Source organism: Euprymna scolopes, chromosome 3 (genome assembly GCF_053919585.1).
Source record: "Euprymna scolopes isolate OS-2025 chromosome 3, ASM5391958v1, whole genome shotgun sequence".
In the NCBI taxonomy this organism is placed as follows: domain Eukaryota; kingdom Metazoa; phylum Mollusca; class Cephalopoda; order Sepiida; family Sepiolidae; genus Euprymna; species Euprymna scolopes.
Window position 1 is genome coordinate 124,454,826 of NC_136484.1, and position 21,733 is coordinate 124,476,558.

Sequence of the window (21,733 nt, forward strand, 5' to 3'; positions counted from 1 at the left end):
TTTCTCGGTTGGATTGACTACAGTGAATTTAACTTTATCAGCTGCTAATCGAGGGATATAAAAAAATAAGTTGTGGACATCTCTGAATTAGGTGAGCATAAATGCCATTCATTTCGGGTGGGCCGCTTTAGTAGCATGCAGCACTTAAGAGAAGCTATCGCATAATTAGAGAAGGAATCATTTTAGAAGTTTAACCCTCGTTTTCAATGTGATCGATCACAACAAACCGTCATTCGTATGCATTCGTGCACTATTACTAAATATGCATCACGTTCCATGATAAAAAGAAATCTGGCTGATCCATTTTTTTAACTGAATATTTTATTGGCTGTTTAATCAGTATTTTATGTAGTCATTTATTTCTAACTACGAATTGATTTAAACGCGGGCAAGGTCTGTTTTCAACTCTGGAACAGGAAAAACTATTCTGAGTTTTTCGACTCTTGGACTTCTGTTATCATTACAATCTGCATAATGTATAAATCTGTACAGTACAGTTGTAATCTGTGTCAACCAGACACTGGCTGGCGATAACAAATCTAATTCAGTATTTATTCAACTTTTATAGTTGACGTGCCCAGGTGTTTGGAAGTGTGTGTTGAGGAAATAAAAAATGGTAATAGGCAGGCAGGCTCGAACCTGTACCGTGAAGGAGGAAAAGAACGCGAAAAAACGTGACGTCTTTGCCGTTGCACCTATCGCCAAACCGTAAGTGGCGAAGGTTTAAATTAAGGCGAGTCAATCGAAAAGAGATGACTTTCAAAAATACCGGCGAAAAAAATCGCTCCCCTCATTGCAGAAAAGTGTCCAGTTGAGGGTGCAAGAATTCATGTTTTTAGCCAATTTTTCGATATTTGTCGCCCGAAGGGTCGTGCTTCAAAACGATACTGATATCGTGAAAATCCGTCCCCTCTGTTGAAAGTTTATACATACATGCATACAAACATACATTTAAACACAACTGAGATTTATATTATAAATAGCTCTCTACTTCTATTTTCTTCTGCATTTTTTTATGCTATTAAGACTGCTTCCATTAGCAATTACACTATTAATAACTAATAACATCCTACCCAAGAGCTCATCCTTCAAACTCGTCGACTTAACATTCATAGGAAACATGGACTGGAACAAATAAATTGTAGACATTGCATAGGTTGCTGTAAAGGTGGGTTCCCTCTAGTGTTATCAAGTTACTAGCACTTGATAATATTTTGTATCTCTAAAAAGCCACAATTCACCCATGCATGGAGTATTGTTGCCATATCTGGGCTGGTGCATCCACCATTAGACTATTCTCGTGGACAAGGTCCAAAAGTCTTCAAATCTAATTGTTCCTGCACTATCAACCAAGTTCAAACCTCTGTCCCATCATCAATGTTGCATCCCTGTTTGTTTTGCAAGTATTTTAATGGGATGTGCTCTGAACTCCTTGTACTGGTATCCCCACTCCACGTACATAATTCTCTCCTAATAAATCGGTTTAGCAAAATCTCACCCCTTCACTTAGAGTAGAAGGCTTTCAGGCATCTTGGACTGCTAGACTCAAGAATTCCCTCTGTGCGTCCCTACCTGTACTGACCTCTCATCTCCTTCCGCAGTCCTCTCTAAACATCATCCCAAATAGTAACCCCTTGTAGTGGAATAAAAATCTCTTTATGAGCTCTATTTTACTTGGCTTAATTTTCAAATAATTATCCTGTCATAGTATTTTAGAGGACCATCAATTATTGGACATCTGATAGACTTTTATTCAAGAGATAAAAACATTCGTTATGAGCTATTTGTAAACTTTTCTGTTTCTCTTGAATATTAGCTAGTATATCCGGTACTAAGGGGATGGGTCACGTGAAGGTTGCCAACATCCTTAGGTGAAAGCTTGTGGAATGAACTGAATTCGAATTTGACACGCCCAGGTTGTTGGCCCATGTCATTAACCACTGAGCTATCGCCACCTACCAGATGCTGCCGAGACTATGCCTGGAGATTTGATTCGTCGGCTGAAATAACTATCTGCACGGAAATGATCATATGCTTGATCATAGATTAAATATTCAGTTTTGTTATCACGTGGCTAGACATAAACAGGATCAGCACGATGGATCTAATAACCATTTGCCCAGACAGCTGCTGTTATATATTGGTACTCCCGGGCATCGCCAAGTCACCTAAGCGAAATTATTATCGTATATATGTTATGAAATAGGAAACATTTAGAAAATATTTCGATAACAAAGGAATGTTCAAAAATAAAACAATTAGTTTGAGTCGTAATGAAATTTGGGATGATGGATGATAAACCAGTTTGGAATGTAGATTGAGAATAACAATAAAATCGATCTGACCCAAGTTGAACAAAGAAATAGTTTTATGTATACACGTTAAGCAGTCGGAGTTGAAGAACGGACGCATTATAGCAAGATGTAAAGACAAAGAAAGTATCGTCCAACACCAAGATGGGAACGTCAGGAAACAGTTGCGTGAAATCTATCCCCAAGTGTCAATTGTTTCTCGTATGGAAGAAATCTTCATCGCAACTTTGACAGACCGTCAGTCAAGACCAACCGACGGAAGAAGGTATGTCTGGTCTGATGTACCTACAGAAAAATGTTATTTCTTTGCTGAAAAAAAATTTTGTATATTGTCCGTGCTTTAACTGTTTATTGGCTGTATATACACTCGCCCACACATGCATCTACTCTAGGAGCATTATAAATACTAGACGATCAGATATACAAACTGACATGTATATACACAATAGACGTAATCGCACGTATGAACACCAAATATATGCACACATCCGACAATATAACTTAGTCTAGCGCGAGTCAATATATAAACATGTCTATGTTGTGGGCCAAATAACTGACTATATAACACTGCTACTCTGTCCATCTATCACTGACACAGCCAAACAAGACGTAACATATTCTCTGCAAACATGAAATTCAGGTTTTTACAGATGCAGCAAATAACCTGTCTCCTATTGTAAACGCCTTTACAGTTTGGTAATACTAAACCAGAATAGACAATGGTATGTAAACGTAAAATGTTCTAGATTTCTCATAAATTTGTAACTTCACATAGCTACATTAAATAAGAACTATTTGAAGTCTAAGTAACTAAAAACAAATATGAACATTCAGACTTGACTGTCATGCTGACGCTTTCCCAGTGCAACAACGCTTCTCATCTTATTAAACAATTCATTGATGTATATCTGTCCGTTTCCATTTTTCTCAAAAACTAATGGACCGATTTGGCTAAAATTGTGTAAGGACATTTGGTATAAGGTGAAGTAAGTCTTATATTCGTTCGATGCACAGTTAAGGATTAATAGCGATTAGTATTAATACAAAAATTAGCCCAAATTTAATCATTAAATCATCAATTTGACATAAAGCATTCGTACTTAATCAACGGGCAAATGTCTCAAATTTAAACAATTGACATGTCTAAAAATACCTTTTAAAGAAGGGGGGAACTTACAATGTCAAATAAGCAACTCGCAGAATGTTCACAAAAAAAAAAAACAGTGAAAGGGAGGATCAAGATATTGTCACTATTATTTTCATACTGAAGACGTTAATGTTAAGAATTTTCCTTCCAAAGTACATTCCGTATTCCAGTGTACGTGGGACCAAATTTGAATGGCTGTTTGTGTCTTGTGTGGAGTAATTTTTTCTGTGAATATTTGATTTCTTCAATTACATTAGATATCCTGTTTATTTGAGAATCTTCCCTAATTCTCAAACTGAGTTGATAAAGTAGTGAATAATTTTCACGTTTCAATGAACCAATTAACTATGTTAGTTTTTTCTCTCGTGGCCTTCACTTCGTTTGATAGGATTCCTAGGTCAGAATTCATCTGATTTGGTGGAGTGTGAATAGTTTAAGCATTACGAGGAGAATGTGCACAATTACTTTCCTCGTATGACACGGTGATGAGGCTGTGATGAATATGGATTTGCTCCCAGTTCCATTTTGGCCTGGAGTAGTAATACCTGTCAGGACATCTGGTGCTACCAGATCAGGCTGTCTGAAGATACTGCCTTCCTGACCAAAAATGTACTAAACATTGGTTTTATTTTTTTTCACTTGCAAAACTCAATCATGTTCTGTAAAGTCAAAAATAAAATGATTTCTACAAAACAATGAAACCAAACACCATGAATAAATATTTTCAAGATATAAAGAACTTAAATAACTTTTTTCCAAAATTATTAGACTCGGAATTAAATAAACCCAAAAATATAAAACAAAAACCGTGATCACCTCCAGTATTATGGTTTGTTGGTCCCCCACACAAATGAGGAATTGGACCAAGTAATTCACTCCCGTTCGTTTGTTCGCACTCTTAATAACAACGCCTTGGGTGTGTTTTTTTTTTAATTTTGCACAAACATTAGTCATGGTAAAAGTAAATTTCTTTCATGGAGGAGGACCCCGCATGCTCGGTTGGTTTTTCTAGAGAAAAAAAAACTATTGCAGCCCTCCCATATATTAGAATCTCGTTCTTTATATAATTTTAATTGTGAAACCACTTTTTTTATAGGTTGTCTGTACAAAATCTACAGGAAGAATTGAATAACTTTGCAAACAGTTTAAACAAATTAAACATGGATTTAAGAAAATGTGATGAAAGTATGAAATCTCGGTACAAAGACTTCGTGAAGGTAACTTTTTTTTTCTTACATCGTTATCTCTGTAATAAACTAGAGGAAACAACGAAACTCTTGCACTCAACTATGATCCGTTTCACTTTTTACCTTATGTGTGTGTTATATATATATATATATATATATATATATATATATATATATAAGTACGATTTGTTATTCAGCAAACCTCACAATAAAAGCTAGTAGGTAAATTGAAAACATTTGGAATGTTTTCAATTTACCCACTAGCTTTTATAAATCTAATAACGATTGCTATTTAATGTTTTAAAAAAAGTTATCGTATTTAATTTCACACCTTCAAAAATAGTATTTTATTTACATACACATATGATAGTGTATAATTTCAGTAGTTACTTCAATAGTACTATCTACGCGACTAGAGCGTATAAATGTTAAAATACTTCTATGGCAATTAAGCGACAACGAAGCGTCCATGTTTCACCCCTGCAGAGAATCCTCAGGTCAGGTGAACAATTTTTTTGTTGCTTGTTTTTAAATACTAGCATGGTTGCCCGGGTGTTTGGAGGTGCGTGTAGAGCAAAAAAAAAAAAAAAGTTGTAGTAGGCAGGCTCAAACCCATACTGCGAAGGCGGAAAAGAACCAAAAAAAACGTGACGTCTTTTCTGTTACGACCACCCGCAAACCGGAAGTGACATAGTTTAAATTAAGGCTAGACAATCGAAAAGAGGGGATGACTTTCGAAAATATCGGTGAAAAAAGCGACCCCTTCCTGTACAAAAGTGCCCAGTTGAGGGTGAAGAAATGAATGTTTTTAGCCAATTTTTCGGTATTTGTCGTCTGAAGGGTCGAGCTTAAAAACAATACCGATCTTGTGAAAATCTGTCGCCTTTGTCGAAAGTTGTATGCAGACATACATACATTTATATATTGGTAGTTCAAATTTTCGACCCAAACCGATTAAAAAAACTTACCCTATCTCTGAATACCCTTTATGTAAAATTTCAAATGTTTAGACAAATTGTCTGAGCAATTTGGTAGACAGCAGAGGTCAATTTTTTTTAACTTTGACCCCTATTAAGACCCTTAACATTTATTGTTTTGGGCTCAAATCAAGTTAAGCGAGATCGATGTCCAAGGAACCTATATCTAAAATTTCAATTGTTTATACCTAAAATTGTCGGAGTTTGATAGTGTTTTCAACGGTCAAATCGTTGAACTTTGACCCCTTAACAGCCAAATTTCTGGCCGAAAACGGATTACAAAGATTGTCCCAAATCTCCATACCCTGTATATCAAATTTCGAGTCTGTAAACTGAAAATTTAGTTGTGTAGGGAAATGTGTACACACACTTTCACTTTTATAGATATATAGATGTAGTGTTTAGCCGAGCTAAATAACCAATCGTTATTTTTCATGGTTAACGTCATTTGGGTTGAGTTTCTTTTGAACAACTTCCTGGTCGATCTTTTGTTTGGAGTGTAGCGCATAGTTTTTGTATTTTTTATTTTTAGGTGACCTTATTTTAGAATAGACGAAATTAGAATATTTTTTGTTCTATTAATTTTGTTATTCGCTATTTTATGTTGATGTAATTTAACTTTGCTTTATTCGTTTATATATTTATATATCATCCTAAAGTGACATTTATCTACCGTGGTTGCTATTTCGCTTTTACAGTTAAAGTTTGTATCTTACAAATTTCGAGCTCTTCATTAAAATAATCTATACGTCACATTTCAATACCTGCAGGTAATGTCTCTTCGTAATACTAGGTTGGTGCAAAAAATTTTTTTTTTTTTTTTTTTACGTTATATATAGAAAAACAGTTTTTTCAACTATATATAAAATCATTATTTTTGCACTAACCTAATATTTTTTCTCTATTATTGGCGAAAGTCTCCTTTGGGTCTCCCATCACCAGTAGAATGTTCGCTAGTGAAGTTTTGAAAAGGGGAATTAAGAAATTATTCCACTTACGCACGTTAATTTGACACTCGTTACAAATGCTGCACCAGAAAAAGTGTTAAATAAAAGTCGGCTAGGCCTTTGAGATAAAACTGCTATTAAAGTGTAAGAGAGATGACTAGTCTTAACAGTATTATATGACTAGTCTTAACAGTATTATATGACTAGTCTTAACAGTATTATATGACTAGTCTTAACAGTATTATATGACTAGTCTTAACAGTATTATATGACTAGTCTTAACAGTATTATATGACTAGTCTTAACAGTATTATATGACTAGTCTTAACAGTATTATATGACTATTAAAGTGTAAGAGAAATGACTAATCTTAACATTATTTACACATAAAAACAATCAAGGTCGTGTACTTAACCTGACAAGAGCGAAAGAAGTGGCGTGTTTATTCGATGCTTCTTGGGTTCTCTCTCATGACCGACCATAATTCCCAAAGTTTTTTTTTTTAGGGGGGGGCAGATAAAATCGTAACCCCCTGATGCTGATTGGTCAGTGTGGTCAAATTGCTTAGAAATACTGATTCACGAGAAAAAAATGTATCCTTTTATTCATGACTATAATAAATCAAAGGACAAAGAAACGATAACCAGACTGACATTCTTTTATATATTAAATTTTTAGTGTAAATTATATTGGACCAAAGATTTTTTTTTTAACCTGGTGCTTGCTCCATAATTCAATAGGAATGATCTTGGAGTCAAACATTGTACGCGTTATCTAAACTCTATCCTTAGTTTAACATTGTATTTAGTGCGTTGACTATCACATTTCCAGTTCGTACGTAACTGTTTGAAAATGTACACCTGGATTAAAGTTTCCTATAAAATGTTACGTGTCTCTGCAATAACTTTTGTCTATAAATAAAAGCTTCAATTAAAAGCTATGCAGTCTAAAACAATTTGGCGCTTTTATATTATACAAACGAAAAAAATATTGATTTTCAAGTAAAACAAATGGTACCTACGTAAGTGATATGTCGCAAATAGTAACATATTCAAAATTTACGAAAAACGATAAGGTAGAAAAATAACGAAAAGCAATTTTCGATAAAGTTTATATGGGGAATAAAATTAATTCGACATTTGTAATTGCATCCGTCACGTGACGTAAGCAACAGAACTGAATTATATCCTCTGTCAACGTGTCACATTTTTAGTAAGTAATACGATTTCGCTTACTTTCACAATTTTTTTTCTATCGTTTTTCGTAATTTTGAATGCTACTATTGGAGACCTAATAATTACATAGGTACCATTTGTTTTACTTGATTTTTTTTTCTTCATTTAAATAGATAATACAGAAGCGCCAACAATTTTTAACACCGGTTGGCGATTTCAAAACGACGGCCATGATAAAGTGGATAATTTCTATTTCACATTGTTTTCTTTTCCCGCCATTTCCCCTGCTACGTTGGTTACGTTTATATTTGGGAATCTGTTCTAATCTTTCGATAGACTATAAATCATTGAAACGATTTGACGAAAACAAAGCGCAGATTGCAAAGGTGAAACTAACTTTTCTTCCGGAAAAGTCGGCTGCAACCAGGAAAGCAATCTTGCAATCGTAAAACCATCTATCATTTTTGGAAGCTCTATAACATTAACATCGTTGTTTCCTGGATTATTTGCGTTGTGAAATTAGTTTGTGGCTGCTTTTAATGTACCTTTCTCTTCATTTCCATAGGAAACAAAAGATGAGGTTGTTGAACTGAACAAACAGCTGCAAGAAATCGAGGCTATGATCCAGAAACTCAGAGTTTATTTCTGCGAGAAAGAAAAAGAATTCAAGTTTGAAGTGTTTCTTGATAATTTTAATACTTTCTTACTAAACACGAAGCAATGCCAAAAGGTAATTTTTACATCGATTATTTTTTTTTTTTTTTTTTTTTTTTACCAAGTCTGATAGGAATTTCAAATTCACGCTGGTTTACTATGTTCGCGTATAGGTGTTACTTTTTGAAATATTTTCATTGGCTGGAAATATTTTAACACCTTCATGTTAAGTTCTTCATTTAGGAAATGACGAAGAGAGCATCGAAACGAACAGAAGAAAGAAATAAGGTAAACAATAAAAACTAATTGCGTTTTGGTATTCGAATCTCCTATCTATATCTAATCTCCCACATACTCTTTGAATTTTAGCACGTACTATGAAAACTAACAACTTTTCCCTATTATATTAAAAAACATTTCTTCGGGCCGAATTGTCCATGACCAGTAGCAGCATAACAACGTGTACTCTCTCAGCGATAGCATATAAACGCTGATCACCGAGCTCGCATACAATCTCATAAAAAATATGCACGCTAATAGCGGTTTATAATGTAGACACTGTAACACGTAAAGGCATATGGGCCCCAATTGAAATGAACAAGTACATTCGATTTCTCATTAATAAAACACATTTCATTCATTGCAGACGCTTTATCTTGTCTATACAAACTATATTTTTTGTCCATAAGACGTTAATGTAGGTCACCGAAACGAGGAAAAGACTCCAAATTTTCATCTAAAAATATTAATCCTCGCCCAGTTGTTTCTTAGCTATCCAACAATAGTTGAGGAAAATACCATATCAAAGACTTTCTATATCTATGCATAAACGTATTGCTTATAGTGACAACTTGTTAAGACAAAAATAAGACTTCGTAGAAAATTAAGTCACGCTCTCTGAACGTTCCAAATGGAATTGTTTAATATGTAAGAATTTGAGTATCCATGTTTGTTCCAACTGATTCTTGTCTGTTTTTTGTGTGCATGCAGTTGCGTCTGTTAAGGATTTTCATCGACTGCTGAAGCTAGATTTGTGACTTATTTGTTAGTGTCAAGTCTGAGAGGAAAATACGTAAAATGGGAACAAAGCTGTTTGGAGTTTTATATTACGTGCAAAATTAATGTGAACAGCACTTTCCCCACACTCGTAGGTCGGGAAGTAACTTGTTTTGTCCGTGCTGTTGGGACATTTTTAGAAGGGCTGTTAAGTCCTGCCATGGCAAAATCGTATCTTTTGGCGGGATACGATAGGCACATTCTCCTGCCGATCAGTTATAGCCGTCCTAAAGCTTGGCGGGGTTTTTGTTGAATTTTTGGTGTCATTAATTCTCTCCGAATGGCTGAAATTAATAACGGAAATTGAACGCTTGTATAAAGAGAAAGCATTTTATATTTTTCAATCCAGCTTCCGAAAAAAACGTAATAACTCAGTTGTATTAAGCTGTCTTTACGATTGGCCGTTGCCAATTAGATTTTAACTGCAAAATCTCGTGATAAAACCGAAGAATTTAAATATGAATACATTTCTGCAAGAAAGAATAAAGTTAATTTCCAAGTACCTTAGAGTCCTCGGTTTTAAACGTCTGTCCAACTTGGCTAGGATGAAATCTGATGATTTTGTCATCAAACTATTCCGTCATGGTTCAATACCACAATGTTTCCCAATTTTACTCCTCCCCCCACGAGTGCAGAGTCTAGTACAAGACTCTTTCACAAGGGCGCTTATTGTGCTATCCTGTCGCTAAGTGAAAACTACTGATTGGAGGTTTTTAACGAATTCAGATACGATACTTAAAACATTCGCTGCTGCTGCAGCGTCCTCATACTGTTTCTATTACTTTAAGTTAAATCAAATGCCCATTATGTGCCACCATGCACATATTTAGATTTTACGTACTAGATGGCCGGTAAACAAGTAGGATCATCCACGGTCATATTTTGTTTCTTGCTGAATGACTAGAAACCCTTGTCACCAGCCAAACTAGATTAATCGCTGATAATCATTTTATACTTCGCTTACAAAATTTCAGTGGGTTTTGTTCATACCAAATCGAGGATACCTCTTGAACGATTAGTTCAGTCTGGGTCATTATTTTATTTTAATAGGTGATCTAGCTTCACGTCTGTTTGTATGGTTGCATGCAGTTTTAAGATGTGCTTTCATACGGACAAAGCCACGAATTCTCAGATTACTTCTCTATGCAGAGATGTGAAAAGACTCTCCATCAGTAAAAACTTGGTGCTAAATTATATATTTACTCGTGTATTAAAAACTTGTAATTTTGCTTAATGTTTTAAGGCAATTTTGATAACGTCAAAATCACTGAAGAATAATTCAATTTGTTTGTCCCTAATGCACATTACTCTTAGAAAACATCTAGAGTAGTTCTTCTTTTTTTTTTTTTTTTTTTTTTTTTTTTTTTTAAATACCCCAAACAAAGCACATTGCCACTTTGATGTAGGCTACTATTATGGACCCAAGTTGCAGGGGTATTATGTAGGGAGTTTAGCAGCAAGATGTCTGTTCACATTACACTTGAACCTCAGTATTTCAGTACAGTTGGGGAAGCAGGAAACCGGAAGAGAATTCCAAAGTCTAATAGTTCTGGGGAAGAAGCTATTAGAGTAGGCATTCCTATATCTAGGGATCTTTACTGTGTAGGGGTGGGACTTCGCAGCTTGTTGAGGTATTTTCGTTAACGGGGGCATAAGGGTTTGTAGTTCGTCAGAGCATCCACCAGTAAAACATAAAACAAAGGGATGCAACATTTCGTCGATGGGACAGAGGCTGAAGCTTATATAACAGTTCGGGACCTCTCAAGTTGACGACTCTTTTGGACTCTGTCCAGGAATGAGACTAGTAGCAGATGCACCAGCCCAAATGTGACAGCAGTACTCCATACATGGGCCAATGGTGACTTTGTAGAGGTACAGGATACTTTCAGGCGTAAGTAACTTTCTAGCACAATAGAGAGCCCCACCTGTTTCGTAGCAGCCTTGGCAATGATCTCGATGTATCTATTCCAACTCATGTTTCCTGTGAACGTTAAGCCAAGGAGCTTGAATGAAGTACTTTCAGGTAATGTATCGTTAGCCATAGCTATGGTGATTGGTAAAGTTTCATGTAATTATTAAAGGAAACGAGCTTTGTCTTGGCAGCATCGAACGTTATCATCCATTTTTTTTTTTTTTTTTTTTTTTTTTTTTTTTTTTTTACCCCGTTCCACTACAGACTGAAGGTCTTCCTCTAGGGTTGCTGCCATTACCTTAGATATGGGCTCATTAGTTTTACCAACATGCCTGCTACAGTGTGGTGTCGTTGCCAAATATACCCATCTCAATGACAATTTTATCAAGTAATAATTTATGAATATCAGAAACAAAGGTCCAAGGATCGATCACTGAGCTACGCTCATCGAGGACAACCTGGATTCTTCTCTCATTTAAGGATTTAATTATGCTAAGCATTCGTCCAGTAATATCTTAAGATTTTATTTGCATGAGAAAAACCATCGTTTTACCCTGCTAAAAGCCTTAGATATATTTTGGCCAGTAGCCCTCCCCTCCTTTGCCTTATCCAGTGTTTGGTATAAACATTCAGAGATTAGTTAGGATTAAAATTTAAAAAATTACCCTACATATAGGATTCAATTTGACAGCTTTATTCGCCATTAAATTACGCATAGACGGTTGACATGATGCAAATGAAATCATCGAAAAAGTTCAGGCGTTCCTTTTCTCTTTTGAAAAGGATAGTTTATATCTAATCCCTCCGAGAGGCTGCTTAGGAATTTATTTCGGACAGAATGCACAGCTTTTGCGCTAGTTTTTACTTCCCTTGCTTCCCGACCTTGTATCTTCCTGTGGTGGAAGGGAAGGTGGTAAATATCTATGCAGAAAAGATGCTACCGAATTCCACAGTAGCAGTAACACTCGACGAGTAAACTAACAACTTTAATTTTTTCTGTATCCTTATTTTGAAGTTATTCAATGCCGAACTGATTCAATCATATAATACTGAAAAGGCCAAATAAGAAACGTAATTTCCACGATTGTTTAAAGTGGCACAAAAAGGGACATTAAATATTCGATTAGTTTGCTTGTTAGCATGAATTCAATATATGCTTATATTTGTAACGTATTAACATAGTTTATTCTACTTGCTATGGTTTTATCGAAAACAACTTAATGGTGCATTGAAAATTAAAGTTGGGACACTAAGCTAGACAACTCTATTCTCAATGGTCACTTGTATGATTTTATTGACGTTCTTTTAGAAACCTGCTTGTGGTTGATAAATACACATTTTTACAGTGTGAAACGATTTGATAGTTGAAATCTAATCCAATAATGAATGTCTACATTTTTTTCTATTACTCAGGATAACAAACAACGAAGAATAAAGCAGGAAATAATGATGCGTAGCCAAAAGAAAAAAGATCAAAAAGCATTGATGGCGAAGAAGAAAGAAAATCAAAAGTTAACTATGACAAAAGATGGAAGTAAGTACTTTATCCCCCGCCTCCCTCCCTCCTTCTGCCTGCCTGCCTGCATCCCTCCCTCCTTCTGCCTGCATCCCTCCCTCCTTCTGCCTGCCTCCCTACCTCCCTCCTGTCTGCCTACCTCCCTCCTGTCTGCCTACCTCCCTCCTGTCTGCCTACCTCCCTCCTGTCTGCCTACCTCCCTCCTTCCTTCCTTCCTTCCTTCCTTCCCTCCCTCCTTCCTTCCTTCCTTCCCTCCCTCCTTCCTTCCTTCCTTCCCTCCCTCCTTCCTTGCCTCCCTCCTTCCTTGCCTCCCTCCTTCCTTGCCTCCCTCCTTCCTTGCCTCCCTCCTTCCCTCCCTCCCTCCTTCCCTCCCTCCCTCCTTCCCTCCCTCCTTCCCTCCCTCCCTCCTTCCTTCCCTCCTTCCCTCCCTCCTTCCTTCCCTCCTTCCTTCCCTCCTTCCTTCCCTCCTTCCCTCCTTCCTTCCTTCCCTCCTTCCTTCCTTCCCTCCTTCCTTCCTTCCCTCCTTCCTTCCCTCCTTCCTTCCTTCCCTCCTTCCTTCCTTCCCTCCTTCCTTCCTTCCTTCTTCCTTCCTTCCCTTCTTCCTTCCTTCCCTTCTTCCTTCCTTCCCTCCTTCCTTCCTTCCCTCCTTCCTTTCTTCCCTCCTTCCTTTCTTCCCTCCTTCCCTTCTTCCCTCCTTCCCTTCTTCCCTCCTTCCCTTCTTCCCTCCTTCCCTCCTTCCTTCCCTTCTTCCTTCCTTCCCTTCTTCCTTCCTTCCCTTCTTCCTTCCTTCCCTTCTTCCTTCCTTCCCTCCTTCCTTCCTTCCCTCCTTCCTTCCTTCCCTCCTTCCTTCCTTCCCTCCTTCCTTCCTTCCCTCCTTCCTTCCTTCCCTCCTTCCTTCCTTCCCTCCTTCCTTCCTTCCCTCCTTCCTTCCTTCCCTCCTTCCTTCCTTCCCTCCTTCCTTCCTTCCCTCCTTCCTTCCCTCCCTCCTTCCTTCCCTCCTTCCTTCCCTCCCTCCTTCCTTCCCTCCCTCCTTCCTTCCCTCCTTCCTTCCTTCCCTCCTTCCTTCCTTCCTTCCTTCCCTCCTTCCTTCCTTCCCTCCTTCCTTCCTTCCCTCCTTCCTTCCTTCCCTCCTTCCTTCCTTAGGAAGAAAAGGAAAGGAGGAAGGAAGGAAAGGAAGGAAGGAAGGAGAGGAAGGAAGGAGGAAGGAAGGGGAAGAGGAAGGAAGGAAGGAGGAGAGAAGGAAAGAAGGAAGGAAGAAGGAAGGAGAAGGAAGAAGGAAGGAAGGAAGGCAGGAAGGAAAGAAGAAGGAAGAAAGAAAGGGAGGAGAAGAAGGAAGCACGCGGCCAGAAGGAGAGCCCCTTCCTTCCCTTCTTCCTTCCTTCCCTTCTTCCTTCCTTCCCTTCTTCCTTCCTTCCCTCCTTCCTTCCTTCCCTCCTTCCTTCCCTCCTTCCTTCCCTCCTTCCTTCCCTCCTTCCTTCCCTCCTTCCTTCCCTCCTTCCCTCCCTCCTTCCCTCCCTCTTTCTTCCTTCCCTCCCTCTTTCTTCCTTCCCTCCCTCTTTCTTCCTTCCCTCCCTCTTTCTTCCTTCCCTCCCTCTTTCTTCCCTCTTTCTTCCCTCCCTCTTTCTTCCCTCTTTCTTCCCTCCCTCTTTCTTCCCTCTTTCTTCCCTCCCTCTTTCTTCCCTCTTTCTTCCCTCCCTCTTTCTTCCCTCTTTCTTCCCTCCCTCTTTCTTCCCTCCCTCTTTCTTCCCTCCCTCTTTCTTCCCTCCCTCTTTCTTCCCTCCCTCTTTCTTCCCTCCCTCTTTCTTCCCTCCCTCTTTCTTCCCTCCCTCTTTCTTCCCTCCCTCTTTCTTCCCTCTTTCTTCCCTCCCTCTTTCTTCCCTCTTTCTTCCCTCCCTCCCTCTTTCTTCCCTCTTTCTTCCCTCCCTCCCTCTTTCTTCCCTCTTTCTTCCCTCCCTCCCTCTTTCTTCCCTCTTTCTTCCCTCCCTCTTTCTTCCCTCCCTCTTTCTTCCCTCCCTCTTTCTTCCCTCTTTCTTCCCTCCCTCTTTCTTCCCTCCCTCTTTCTTCCCTCCCTCTTTCTTCCCTCCCTCTTTCTTCCCTCCCTCTTTCTTCCCTCCCTCTTTCTTCCCTCCCTCTTTCTTCCCTCTTTCTTCTCTTTCTTCCCTCTTTCTTCCCTCTTTCTTCCCTCCCTCTTTCTTCCCTCTTTCTTCCCTCCCTCTTTCTTCCCTCTTTCTTCCCTCCCTCTTTCTTCCCTCTTTCTTCCCTCCCTCTTTCTTCCCTCTTTCTTCCCTCCCTCTTTCTTCCCTCTTTCTTCCCTCCCTCTTTCTTCCCTCTTCCCTCCCTCTTCCTTCCCTCTTTCTTCCCTCTTTCTTTCTTCCCTCTTTCTTTCTTCCCTCTTTCTTCCCTCTGTCCAAACCGTAAGTAAACATTTCAAATGGCGAATGACTAGAAAAGCATGTACGAATAAAATGTACGAATGTCGGTTGTGTAGAATAAAATATTGAGGAAAACAAAGGTTTTATTTTGCAAACTTATAAATTTGAGTAGTGCTGTGTTTGTGTAAGTAAAGTTAATGTACTCGAGTTTGATGGAGATAAAGAGCGAGTTGGATTTGATTTGGTTGTTTTATGTCAAATCCGGTCATTTTGGTAGTTTTATGCTTAAAATTCTTTATCTTCACATTTATTCATGGCTTATTTAATTGCTTTGCAGAGGAATATTTGGGGTTAGGGTTCAGAACATGATGGAGCTTTGGAAAGTAAAAACATTTTTTCTTGGATGGACAGTTAAAAAAAAAAAAAAAAAAGGTACCTACACGAGCAGAGGAAGAAAATAGCCATTACAAGCCAGAAACGTTTTTACGTTCGTTCAACCCCCTCCCAAACAAACACACGCACACCATTCTTTAAAAACGAAGACCAAGAACACTGTATTTTAAGTTGAATTAGTAGAAAAATTGCCGAGCTGAAATTAGACGACATACAAAACCCTTGGTATTGATGTAGAAATGTTGAGGACTATGGCATTAAAATGACTTGACAAATTCGATCATAAGAGATTGTTCTGAAAGACGAGGAGCTTAGAATTCTTGTGAATCCGTATTAAAAGTGTGAAGGAAGAGTACAAGATAAAGGTGATAACTAGGGCTATGAAAACAGCATATTCTTTTCATTGTTTTGACTCTCGAGTATATATCCGACACAGTTAATCAACCGAGAACCACATCACTCTGTATAAAAGCATATAAGATATCAACGGATACACTCGAGTCAAAACAATGAAAAGAATATGCTGTTGTCCTAGTGATAAAGTTAGAGATAATATTGTGAAAATAATTGAGCCGCAAATAAGTTTGGTAAGAGTAGATGAAGTGTAGTTTGGGTTTTATATTCTTAGACAAATGAAAGAAATACTTTGGTAATAACTTGTATTTTGCTTTTTGTGGACATGGAGAAAAGTCTTGACTACCCTGAGAGATATTGTCTTTGTATAAATTAGTGGCAAGCTAATGATTGGTAAAGGTCACTCGAGTAATGCACAGGAATGCTAAAGCATATTAAAATTAACACCTTTAGTAACTACTGTTAAAGTAGTACAGTATTTCTTTGCCTTTCATTTGTATCTTAGAAATGTTGTCCAGATAATTTCTACAGGTTGTCCGGAACAGGTGTCGATTTAGCGAGTAAATTTTTACTGTTAAAAACTTCAGGATATACTATGGAAAGTAAATGCTTCCTTTGTTTCAGCTCGTTTGACTCTGTCTAGTGGTCTCCATCAATTTGCTGTTTTAATACTTTCTTGCAATACAGCTCCTTCCAGTAGCTCTTAAAGAACTTTACTTTTTTTCTTACCTAGTCTTAATCTTTTCCAGACTAAAGTCACTAGTCATCTCCTGTTTTTGTGATGATTGTCTTTCATTCTTGTAAAGTGCCTTACATCAAGTGACTTTCACATCTTGTCTCAAGCGATTGCTTTAAGATCTGAGTTAATGTTACAAAGACCAAAGTGGTGACCGCTGGTTGTAGTGTTGGAAAGTCTCCAGAAAGTAAAATTGTTCCTTTTTATAGGGAATGGGATCCAGTGCAACTCAATGTTTTTCTGTTTTTGTTTTTTTTTTTGTGGCACTTGCAAATATTGGATACAAAAGTGGATTGGAATCACTGGTATGTTGAAAAATGACCAGTATATGTGCAAGAATTAACCATTAATGAAGACATGATCACCAAATTATTGAAGTTGTTTAAAAGTCTTACTTTGGTGATACCATTGGAGCACAAGTAGGTGCTGGTGTGATTGCAAAGATTAAGTGGGAGAATTTAAAGGAACTTCTGATTTTTCCAAAAAAATTTTATCTTTCTTTCTTCCTTTCAAGGTCGTATAAGATACAGAACATATTAGTAATGAATTATTAATATATATAATTATAGTAATGAATTTCTATAACTAATGAAACTATGACCTTGACATCTCTTAATTAAATCGGTTGTAAGTTAGACCATGAGATTTTTTTCAGTTCAGTCAAACAACGTTGATGCTAGGCTGCACAAAGGCGAATATAGTGATAAACTACTAAACAAATTTCTATGACTAAGGTAAAAAAATAAATAAATAAACATTAAAATATCTTGTAAAAAAAATAAATACTAATAAAATTAATACCTTTTTGAAGCACTTGAAAAACTTTATTTGAAAAATTTTTAAATTCACACTTCATCTTGTTAATGAATAAACATTTCTCTAACTATTCATTACTGGTTATCAGGTCTGTAAAAGTTGATATCTTTATTTGAATTAAACAGAACACCCCCCTCCCTCCCGGAAACCATTGTATCAGAGATCGGATTGGTTGAACTTTAGCATTCCAATTGTAATTTCTGGTTCACACAATCGTTCAGATATGCCATACTTTTTTGTCATATTAACCCCAAACGAGGCAGTGTTGCCACTTGGACGTAAGGGTTTACTATTTGACGGCCATGTTTAGAGAAGAGTGTAATGTCAGTTTACATTACATTAAAACTTTTGCATGTGAGGGAAGCAGGTAAAAGGGGAGGAAGTTCTAAAGTCTAGCAGTCCAAAGGAAGAAGCTATTAAATTAGAAAGCTTTCCGGCATCTGACTTCTACAGTGAAGGGGTGGGATTCTGTTGTTCAAAGGACTTATCGGGGGGGGGGGTACATACATGCAAAGTTCACCAGAGCACATTTTATTAAAATACTTGTAAAACTGTGCACAAGGATGTAACGATGGAAAAGGTTTGGAGCTTATTTATGATGCAGACTTTAGTCTTTTCCCTCTTGGATAGGGAAATAAGTGTTAGATGCACCAGCCCATATGTGGCAACAATACTACATGCATGGGCGAATGGTGGCTTCATAGAAATACAGGATACTCCAGGGTGTAATTTCCTAGCACAGTAGAGGGAATCCAGCTTCTTTGCAATTTGCAATATCCTCAATGTATTTGTTCAAGTTCATGTTGCCTGTGCGGGAAGAGCTCTAAGTAGGGGATCACTAAGCATGACTATCGGTTGTTGAGAAACTGTAAAAGGAAAGAAGCTTACTCTTAGTAGCATTAAATGGTATCTACTTACTACGCCCCCCCCCCCGTTTCATTACAGACTGGAGGTCGTTTTCTAAGGAATCTATAATTGTCTTAGATATGTGTGCATCGACCCCCCCCCTGCCACTTATGACTATTATGTTGTCATTGGCAAATATATCCATCTTGAACACCATGTTATCAGGGAATTCGTTTTTGAATTCGGAATAATAGAGGTCCAAGTATCAACCCCTGAGGCACTCCTGCATTAATATGCTGTTTGGATGTACGTCCAAAGACAATCTTGATTTTCTTTAAGAAGGGTCTTCAGTTTATTTCTGCTTTACATTTTTAGTTTTCTGCTGTACATTTAAAAATTAACATTTACGATTAGAACTTGTGCCGTAGTAAGAAAATAAATTTTAATTTGATAGTTTCCCTCTAAAGTTCACTTTCAAATTATTTCCAAAATTCGTACTAAACAAAACTATTGCTTTTTTGCCACTTTTTAATGCGACACCTAACCTAGACTTTTTTTTTTTTTTTTTAAACCTCGTTTGTCTTCATGTTCTTTAGTTAATATCAGCTGGGAGGTGACTGGTCTCGTAGTTAATGACACACCGATCTGGATGTTCAAGTTTGAATCCAGTTCATTCCACAAAAAAATCACAACTTAGGATGATGGCAACCTTGCCACAGTCTCTCTTGTAAGTGCTCAATATTTTTCTCTGAAGAATCTGACTAGAAAAATAGAACTTAATCCTAACAATAGAATCCTTAGATTCATTCGTACAAGTTTATATTAGCTAATTGTTATATTTGATTAAATTAGCTAAGAATAATTTTCTATTGTCATACATTGCTTTTGATTCCTGCATTTCCTTAATTTTTAATCCCTTAATTTGTATTGCAGCATTAGACTGTCTCTCTGCCATACTGATGAAGACCGGCTTCAAGAAAAAGTACTCGAGCTACAATCCTACTCTGTATTAAGGAGCATATTATCTTGATTTCCAATTTTTTTTTTCTTCAGTGTACGTTTATTTAGAGTTTTGTCTTAAGTCAATATTAAAATTCTGAACTCTTAATGAATATTGTAAGTAAATTTTGTATTCATCCAGATGTATTTAGTGATTTGGGTTAGTTTTTATTTTTTAAGTATGAAATACAGAGCTAATAAAAAATATAGGGAGGGGAATATTGGTAAGTCTTTTGAGTAAATTTTAAATTTTATAGGACCTATTTTGTTGACCTTAGTGTTGAAGTTGAGAAACTAAGAATTGACCCCCACCCCACCTCCACCATCACTTTCTTTGCACTATGGAGTTATACCTTGAGGATCTATCAGGGATTTTTTTTTTTAACTCCATTAATATTGGGTTAAATATAAACACTCCTCCACCTACGGTAAAATAGCAATTTTTCTTGAATACACAATGAATCATAATGGTTAATATCTCCACTCAATAAGGAGTGGAGTAATCACATAAGATATCCAACCTATTTTATTTTTTAAATCTTGTGGAGGATGGTCGTCTTCACAATTAACTGAGTCCATAATCACTCGTCTGATTTTTTTTTTTTTTTTTTTTTTTTTTATCTGTAACATAAGCGGTATATTTAATCATATTATTATTATTGCATTCAAACCAAATCCATTTATATAATATTAAAATATTCTTCCATTTACAAGAATTAAAGGTTTTCAATTTAGTCTTTTTTTGTGATTGTTTCCTGCGGCATTGTTTGTTAAAATATACTTGATAACTTTTTTGTTTATGCTTTTATTTTAAATTTTTTTTTTTACATTTAATTACATTTATTCTAAAAAAAATTTTTTTTTTTCTTCCTGGAGATGAACATTAAAAACAAAACCTCTGGTCTTTTGGTTTCAGACCTTGTGTATATTAGCCAATCCTTGTCCAGAATTCTCCGTATATTAAAAACAAAAATTAATGGAAAAATCTATGATGTAAGCACCTGTGATTGAAGAATATATAGTACACCAAAAATCACAAATTGCTAAAGTATTATTTTAATTTTTTTTTTTTTTTTTTTTTTTTTTATGTATAAAATTAAGTAAATTTTAATTTTTCAAATGTCACAAGTTTGAATTCGTTTTAAGAAACAAAGGAAATAACTGTCTTAAAGATATCTCTAGATCGTTGCTCATAGTTTAGCTTTTAGCTATAAAATTTAGATTTTCTTTAAAAATAAAACTTGATCATTTACAAAATTTTTAGTGTATATATTTTCATCACTGGTACATGCATCAGATTTTTGTGTTATAGGAGGAATTTGGATAAGCATCCACTAGCTTTATTAATCGAATGACTTTAATTCTTTCAACGTGAAAATAAAGGCTATTTCATCTACAGTTCCTCTTTGTACTTGATTATTCATTCTATCATATAAATTTGAGATAATTCCTAAGTTTTGGGGTTCATTTCTCGTTCTCTTATTCTATCTATAAACTGTTAAGCTGAAAAAAAAAAAAAACTTCCTATTTTTTACCAGACTAGATAAATAGTTATTTGTTAGTTTTAATTATTCACATAATGCTACAAGATAAATACTTTTATAACGAAAGTTCATTATTTTGAGTCACAAAAGCAAACTATGATCAGTGTTAAAGGTTGTTTCTTTTATAATTTATTTTCGAAATCTTTTGAGAAAAGCATAATTTTTCGTTTTGCACATCTTTCGACTTTTAAACAGAAGACCATGAATTTCATTTTTTTTTTTTTTTTTTTTTTTTTTTTTCGAAATGCTAACAAATATTACAGCGAATCATATGGAGAGTTCCATTAATTCAAAAATCATTTTTTTTTTTAGCAATATTTCAGAAGCCATTTTGGGAATTATTTTTTCATAAAACTTTCGTATTTCGGATAGTTATCTTATTAAAACAATTCAAGCTTTCTTTCCATTTTATAATTAAATAACTTGCTACGTAGATTTTTTATTTAAAGATTGTATGCATTGTAACTACTTGATAATCTCTGAAATTTAAAAAAAATCCTTTCATTAAACTTTTTACCTATTTCGAATATATATTCGAAATAAAATTGATTAACATGTTTTATGCCTAATATTCCCATCTAGTCCGGTACGTCGTTTTCATTTTATTATTTAAATTTTAGAATGACAGGGTAAAACAAATGTGTATAGATTTAGCACTTTCTTGAATTGGTCTTAAATCTAGCAAGAACTTAATTTTCAATTGACAGTCTAAAATCAATTTGAATGTTCATGACACAATAAGCAATAAATAACAACAAACAATAAATTTTCAGTCTTGTTACAGCTGATT

General features: G+C 36.1%; 1 protein-coding gene and 1 pseudogene across 9 annotated transcripts in view; both read left to right on the forward strand.

Annotated features, from left to right (window-relative positions):
• The window catches only part of LOC145258318 (uncharacterized), a 376,867-nt gene that overhangs the window by 352,594 nt on the left and 2,540 nt on the right, over positions 1-21,733 (forward strand). For 8 of the 9 annotated variants that reach the window (XM_080116446.1, XM_080116404.1, XM_080116458.1 and 5 more), the window contains 3 exons: positions 4,556-4,676; positions 8,311-8,475; positions 12,781-12,901. In XM_080116446.1, the coding sequence (XP_079972572.1) occupies positions 4,556-4,676; positions 8,311-8,475; positions 12,781-12,901 (407 nt within the window). Of the gene's footprint in view, positions 1-4,555; positions 4,677-8,310; positions 8,476-12,780; positions 12,902-19,333; positions 19,455-21,733 lie in introns of those variants that run through there. The other variant, XM_080116415.1, reaches the window with a different exon arrangement.
• LOC145263478 (uncharacterized) lies at positions 13,280-14,367 on the forward strand (annotated as a pseudogene).